The sequence below is a fragment of the Hippoglossus hippoglossus genome, chromosome 9 (assembly GCF_009819705.1).
Source record: "Hippoglossus hippoglossus isolate fHipHip1 chromosome 9, fHipHip1.pri, whole genome shotgun sequence".
NCBI lineage: Eukaryota > Metazoa > Chordata > Actinopteri > Pleuronectiformes > Pleuronectidae > Hippoglossus > Hippoglossus hippoglossus.
In genome coordinates this window covers 8,258,637-8,266,268 of record NC_047159.1, presented here as the reverse complement: position 1 = coordinate 8,266,268, position 7,632 = coordinate 8,258,637, and the positions used below count along the sequence as shown (strand labels likewise).

The window sequence follows — 7,632 nt, the reverse complement described above, 5'->3', positions numbered from 1 at the left end:
ACAGCCGCGGACACCGCACGACACGTCTGCTTTTGTCAGAGTCAGACAGTCGATCCGCTCGGTTCTCCAGCAACAAGCAGCCGCCTGAATGTAGATCCGCATGGGCTCATACTTCTCTGTCTCTCCGAATAACCCAGCGGAACCTTGAGATACGGATCCCAGGATGGTGTTAGTGCATGTCGGATACCTGGTTCTACCCGTATTCGGCTCCGTAAGAAACAGAGGTACGGTATTAATATTCATATCGATCCCAAAACATGTGCCCTGTTTATCTTAATATTCACTGCAGCTGCTGGCTAGCTAGCCGGAGCTTAGCCGCTTGGTTAGCTCGCGTTAGCTCGCTCGGAAATAGCGGTCGGATGATTCGCGAACGTGACTTTTATTTAGCCCGTGTTGATTTAAGGTTAACGCGAACTACCGAACCATCGAGTTTATCTTGTGCGATCGCGGCTAATTAATAAGCAAAAACCAACGCTAAAGGGTAAGCTAACTGGCTCCTTGGCTCAGGCTATGTCTTGGAGCGGAAACATCTCTCACAAAGGATTCACACATGCGGTCAAATCCCCCCCCCCCTCACACCCTTCCCTCAAATGAACAACAGATATCAATTCGAGACGCATTTTATTTGTGTTTGTTCTAATTCACATCACGGGGCACGGTTGGCACCTCCAACCCCCTCCAGTCGTATTTGCTCTGCAAAAAAAAAAATACCGCAAAATAGACGTAGCCTCTCCAGCCAGTCAGCTTATCTGAGCGCGGATGATGTCATTTGAAGATCATCTGCTCCTGCTATCGCTCGTCGGTTTTTCTCTTTCTCTCCTTGCACACCGGGGTTTCACTCGGTGTTCTCCGCGTCGATCGGCCCGTAGACTCCCCCCCGATACACGGTCAATTAGCCCCACAGGGAAGCGTGGAACCTCCCGATCCATCAAAGCATCACTCGCCCTCTTTTTCTTTTTCTTTTGCTAATTGGCAATTCAGCAGCTGTTTGTTTGGAGCTGACGAATTGCAGCAGCAACAACAACAAAACAAAACCAAAAAAAAAACAACTAAACCAGATAAAACAATGATAAAGCTACAGTGTAACATTAATTTCATAACAGTGGCCTCAGTGATTTCATTGTGCTTTTATTTCTGTTCTTATTTCCCTGTTTCATAGTATGGAGGCTGGCTCTACATTCTGCATTTATCAGATCTTTGTCGTCCCCCCCATTGTGTAGCTAATGATCATCTGCTGCTGTGTGGTGTGGCGTGGCCTCTGCCTGTTCTCTGCATTTAGCTGTATTGTGAATCCCTTCTTCATTTCCTCTTTCCATCAGAAGACGACATTGGTATTCAAAACACAAAAAACAAAGCACCCCCCTCCCTCCCTCCCAAGATGTACTCAGCCATAGACTTTCCATGTTGAGCTAAAACAATCGCTAACACCTAGACCAGAGCACCTTTTTTGTCTTTTTTCTTGTCAAATTGCTGTAGCACTGAGTTAACATTTTAGATCCTTTTTTTTAGATATCAGTTGAATGTCATTGTGTACCTCCCATCCAGTCTTGATAGACAACATGCTGTAAATTCCTGTAAAGTGGATACATTTTGCATGATCTCAAACACCGCACTGCATCGTTGAACACCAGAATTCGGCTCATCCTCCTTTCTCTTCACACAAGGTGCAATGTACGTGATTTAACAACAAAAAAAAGAAGACCCTCTAATTAAAAAAAATAAATAACAGCGCATGCGAATTTGAACCCACATGCATGCCATGTTTGTTGTTGTTAAAACATTGCAGCAAACGCTGTGACGTGATCACTTGCAATGACTGTAAAGGTACACTGCACCTGCACACAACAACCTGCCATAACTGTCTCCATTTTTGTGTAATCCTTTTTGTTCCCTTTGCAAATTTCAAGCTTCGAATCACACTGAATTGTCAGGGCTGTTTGCCGTCTAATGGGCAAATGAAACTAAACATTCAAGCAATCAAAACATGCTCACTGGTGGTTCATCACTTCCTTATTTTCCCCCACTAACATACGGCCAAAATGCTATCCATTTCACAGGGATGCCTATTTTCCTGCACTGCTAAAAAAAAACAGAGATCCTCTATTAGTAATAACGTCTTTTATTGTTTGGTTGTGGTCTCTCTTTACCTTTTGTTCTGGTAATAGTACTTTCAATGCATGATCACATTTTATGATTCATAATTTTTTTGTTTTTCTACATTGACTAGTGAAAATCCAATGTAATCTTTCTGTAGTAAAGATGTACCCTGCTGTACTGAAATCATGTGCTGTAGCAAACACGTCTGCTCATTGGATGCCGCTTTTGTTCTTTTTAACCCTATATGGAGCATGGTGGGCCTTGCCTTCAGTCTATGTTGTTTATTTTTGTTGCATGAAATTATACTATTATTATTATAAGCAAAAAACAGGAAAGAAAACACAAAATCCACATATACTAATATTTTTCAATAAAGAATATAGTGTTTTTCCTAACCTTCAGTGTGCTTCTTGCTGATTTCCATTTATTGTCCTCCCTCTCCCCTGTCCCTACCTGCCCCCTCTCCACCCCCCCACCCACCTCCTCTCCCGCTGTGACAAAGATAGACGATTTCCACGCTTCCTCCATCACAGGGCCTGAATGAGTCTATCTGCTGTCATTCATGGTGATCGTTTTTCACTGAGATGCTTGAAAACGCAGTGTGCTATTTAAAGTCTAGACTTGAGCCTTTGACCCACGGCAGCAAGGTCATCCGATGTCTGCCCGGCTTCACACCGGCGACCTCCTTTTAACCTGTACATTTTGAGGGAAAGCTGCACGGTTTACCTCTCGTGGGCGTGTTTTTGAACTCATACTGCCTTTCTCAAGCGTACTCCAAGTAAATGCAATGTAGACTTTGCCTATATCCTCATGATTTTTAGAAGGAAAAAAAAGAAAATTCCACTGTTTACATCAAAATTCGTCATGTCTTTTACACTGTCAAGGCAGATTAAACTCAAACCGTACTGGAATTTAGCGTCTTGCACAATTTTAATCTCTTAACTGGCAGGTTTCTGTAAAATTCACTCCTTCGCTTTCTGCCAAATGGACTTAACAGAGCACAGTTGGGTTGAGTCCTGCTCCGCTGGAGGCCCACTATGGCTCTTTTTTGGCCTGGGTTTCCTCAAAGGTTTCTAATCAAAGTTAAATTTGTTACTATAGTGTCTCAGTCCTTCCATAATCAAAACGGTCTGTTTCAGCCAAAGCACAGTATTAATACCACATTGCACCACAGCACAAGCTAGCCTGTCCTTTTCTCCCTGTTGAGTCTTGACAGCAGTCTGTTCGGCGCTGTTGCCAAATAGCTGTGGTTGGAGGGAGTTAAAAAGCATTCAAGCTATTTCCTCTAGATCCTGAATGTTCATATGGCAGAAGAACTTGTCGAGCTTTACTGTAAGTGTAAGGCACAAAGAGACGGTCGATCTTACTGAAACACACACGTTTAACAGTGTGATTGTATTGTCTGGTTTAATTTTTAAGAATGAAGGAATTAGTCTTTAATGTTGAATAGATAGAAGCTTGGCATCTAAACAGTTTAATGTAAAGTAAATCTAAGGTACTAAGGGTTAACTTGCAGGAGAGCATTGACCCACACTCAGCTGCAGAAATGCTAAGAACTGAGCTGCGTTGAAGATCTGGTAGATTTCATCTGTTCTGATCCAGTCCGCTAGTCTGTGACTCAGAAGACCAGGAGTCACTCCAGAGGTCGGCAATGCAATTAAAGAAAATGAAAAAGCTCACGTTGTGTGTGCAGGACCGAAAATGGTTGTCATGCTCATGGTACTTGTGGTAACCATCATTTTCCCACCCCCACAGAAGTATTTTTCACCCTAGGTAAGAGGTAGGGCTTCATTAACATGCTATATCACACACACAGTGACACCACATTTCACCCACAATTAATTCCAGCTAATCTCTTCCCCTCGGGTGCTTGACAACTTCTCCTTATCCTCCACAGGATCCCATTTCAACCGGCAACAGCAACAGCAGCAGCAGCAGCACAGCCATGCTACCTCTTGCCGGCACTTCCAGTTAGGTCCTCAGGCCCCGCTGACCATGGACTTCCCCATGCCCCACCCAGGGCAGCCACAGTCAGGCATTAACCCCCACTTGGCCCCTCCCGGCCACCAGCATGGCCCTCAGCTCCACCCGTCCCTTAATTCCCTGCCCACTCCCCAGTTCCAGGACATCCCCGCCCCTCCCTTCCTACCTCAGGCATTACACCAGCAATACCTCCTCCAGCAGCAGATCCTTGAGGCCCAGCACCGACACATCCTGCCACCCTCCAGGTATCCACACAGGTTGGCAGGGAAATATACTGTACAAGTGTTGGTTCGAGTGGATCAGTTGCGTAGCTTCATATTTACTGTTTCCTCTGGGTAAAACAAAAGGATATCTTCAAATACTTGGTTATTTTTGTCAGTAGACGCACCCCAGAGAGAGTTCCTCACCAGCCCCACAGATTACGGCCTGGGTACGAGTTTGTTCCGCCTCTTCATGTGCCCCCTCAGCCTGTGGTGCAGCAGCCCCGTTACCTGGCCGAGGGCACAGACTGGTAAGAAGTATACCTTGGATAATACAGAACATAGTGCCACAGCGGCAAACAGCTATTTCTTTTAATTTGTGAGAAAAACATGGTGTAATTTCAGATGTCATAATAGAATTCTTATTAAATAACACCAAATAATTTAATACTAATTCATACTTTCACACTACTGATTAATTTGGACAAGATATGTTTTTCTTTCATTTTGCTTTGGTATTACTGCACCATCAGCCTGCCGTCACACACTAAACGGGTTTAATACCAAGTTGAAAAAGCCCAAAGCGAATCAACTCTTATTAGAGACTAAATTTGGAAATATACACTGTAATAAATGTTCATTTTGTTTGAATTTGAATGAAAGATTCAGATTTTAGTCCACAATCTTTTCACGTAAATCAGAGTTTGTGCAGAAGTACCCCTGCGATAAAAATATCCCTGGTTGGGAATCACCGGGCTGAGTAATACTGGGGTTGCTGCTGCTCTGCTAACAAATGACAATTTGACAGATGCGCGGTAAATAATGACTAGTGTGTAAATGACTGACCTGATTTTCGGTTTCTGTGCAGGGATCTAAGTGTCGATGCTGGACTGCCGCCCCACCAGTATCACATCCATCCACTGCCACAGCACTATCAGCACTACCTGACCTCTCCTAGGATGCACCACTTCCCTAGAAACAATGCCTCAACGCAAGTGGTGAGCCTCCTCTTCCTCACTACAATCAGTCCTGCTCGCCTCGGTGAACTCGCACCGACTCTCCTCCGGTTGTCTGAGATTAATCTCGATACCCAGCAACCGGGGATGACCTGTTATCCTGTGGGGGGTTTTTTTTTCTCCTTCCTGATTACTGCTGCAGAGCTGACACAAGGTTCTTTTATCTGTCATCTCCCAGGTTGTCCATGAGATCAGAAACTACCCATATCCCCAGCTGCACTTGCTGGCTCTGCAGAGCCTCAACCCCTCCCGCCACGCGTCTGCAGTTAGAGAGAGCTACGAGGTTTGTGCTATCTGTCCGCTCCGTAGCAGACGCACCAGTCAACACTAATTTATCACCGCGCTCTTTGTGACCAATGTGCTGGACAGGCTTGAGTGTGTAACTGATTGTCTTGTTTCCAGCTACTCTGTGTTCCAGATGCCTTTAATGGCCCAGCTGTCTTCAATTTCATGACATTTGTTTTCATTTGAACAAGATGCTATTATTTTCTAAGAGGCGCTCTCCGGATCCTTGAACCACTAACTTATATCAATATATTCGCATGTTTGATTGCAAATGCCAATTCTGTTTTACTCTGCAGGCATTTGCACTTTTAGTCAGAATTAAAACAAGACATTCACAAATGGTCTCCTTTTTTAGGAGCTTCTGCAGCTGGAGGACCGACTGGGCAGTGTCAATCGTGGAGCGGTCCAGACTACCATAGAGAGATTCACTTTCCCCCATAAGTACAAAAAGGTAAAATAGTCCCCCAGGTATAATACCTTCACGCTGAGAGGAAGACCGATTTGATATGGAGTGGTATAGAGGAAGAATTGGACGAGAAATAAGTTAAACCAAGAGAAAAGAGAGGAATGTAAAAGGTCAGCACTGGGTGGAGAGGATCAAGCAGTGAAGACGAGGGTTGGGAGGGGATCAGGAGTCTTGCAGCAGTTCAAAGGTCAAACTCATTTCCGTTGGCAGATTAGTGAGACAGGTCTGCGGCATGCACAATTTGAGGCGAGCGATGACTCATGCAGTTGTCTGCAGATATGTGCGTGGAATGAATTTAAAGAAGCGTCGGCACTGAATATGACCCAAATTCTCTGGAAGGAGTGTCAGATCATTTAGTGCACTGTGAGTGAGGGGAAGTAATTGAGACTTTTCCATCTGATGTCTTATTGTCTCTCTCTCTTTCTGAGAAGCATGATTAGGGGACTCCTTTCCTCGTTTCCTGGCCGACTCAGAGCCACCTATGGCAAAAACATAGCACGCAGCTGCACGACACGCTGTGATAACTGAAGTGTGTTTGCTTTGCTCGCTGCAGAGAATACCCCAGGACCTGAAGATGTGTCTGGATGATGAGGAGCTGGACACAGATGAGAAGTGCACCATCTGTCTGTCGATGCTGGAGGACAGAGAGGACGTCAGGTACAACCGCACATTTATTTATTTAACCGCTTTTTCAATAGGGGGTTATGCAAATGTGAACATGATAGCTGTACATATCATTTGTTGTCGGCTTGGGGATGTGTTTACTCTGTTATGTTGTGGAAGGGTGGAGAATGACCTCAGGAAGAACCCATTAACTTTTGGACTGGATCCAGATAGATGGGTTGATCCAGATCTTTCCCCACTTTATTTAATAATTTGTCTATTACTCCCACAGTCTGTTGTGTGCGTGGCTGTAACTCTATTCCAGCCACATGATTGGTTATGCTGTTCTCATTATCGTTGGCTGTTCGTGTTGTCTGTCAAAACATGGATGGAATAAGTTCTATCAACGTTGTATCGACCATGTCTTTATTTCTAACGAGGAAAAGTTATTTCGCGATAATTATCTTTATTGTTAATCACCCAGCCCTAGTCTCCATAGGAACATGCTTGTGACCTTGGCGATCGAGACTTTTCTTTTTCTTTTGGGATTTTATAAAAATATCTTGAAACTATTGGATTGCCATGAAGTTCGGTACAGATACACATATATATATATACGGTTTCCAGACGAGACGTCCCTGACTTTCCGTCCACCATGAGGTTGGCAGGTTGTGTTGTTTAGCTGAAAACATTTGGATGAACTGCCGTGTTATTTCAGAGCTCAGTTTGTTGGTAATCACTGGATCATCCTCCTTATGTTCTTTTGCGTGGTGAGTTTTTAGATCAGCGTGAAAATTCCTGAGATGGAGATAAAGCAGTGTCTCATTTGCTCGGTTTGGGAACTACACAATGCAGTCGATGGAGATACAGTGTTGTTGCTCTTAAGGTTGTTTGGGAACAGCTCCACGTACACATACACACATACACACTCACACTGGACCTGAGAGAAACACACATTTCCTATAGCAGTGCTTCAGAATGG

The 7,632-nt window shown here is 44.3% G+C and overlaps 1 protein-coding gene across 5 annotated transcripts in view; it reads left to right on the top strand.

Moving 5' to 3' along the window:
- rnf165b (ring finger protein 165b) overlaps positions 1–7,632 on the top strand; it is a 12,939-nt gene continuing 5,307 nt past the window's right edge. Inside the window, exons 1-8 of one of the 5 annotated variants that reach the window (XM_034596996.1) lie at positions 1–224; positions 3,853–3,870; positions 3,995–4,337; positions 4,463–4,591; positions 5,149–5,278; positions 5,475–5,579; positions 5,949–6,032; positions 6,601–6,704. In XM_034596996.1, coding sequence (XP_034452887.1) covers positions 164–224; positions 3,853–3,870; positions 3,995–4,337; positions 4,463–4,591; positions 5,149–5,278; positions 5,475–5,579; positions 5,949–6,032; positions 6,601–6,704 — 974 coding nt within the window. In that variant the 5' untranslated portion in view covers positions 1–163. Of the gene's footprint in view, positions 225–3,852; positions 3,871–3,994; positions 4,338–4,462; positions 4,592–5,148; positions 5,279–5,474; positions 5,580–5,936; positions 6,033–6,600; positions 6,705–7,632 lie in introns of all 5 variants that reach the window. The other 4 variants (XM_034596993.1, XM_034596994.1, XM_034596997.1 and 1 more) reach the window with 4 other exon arrangements.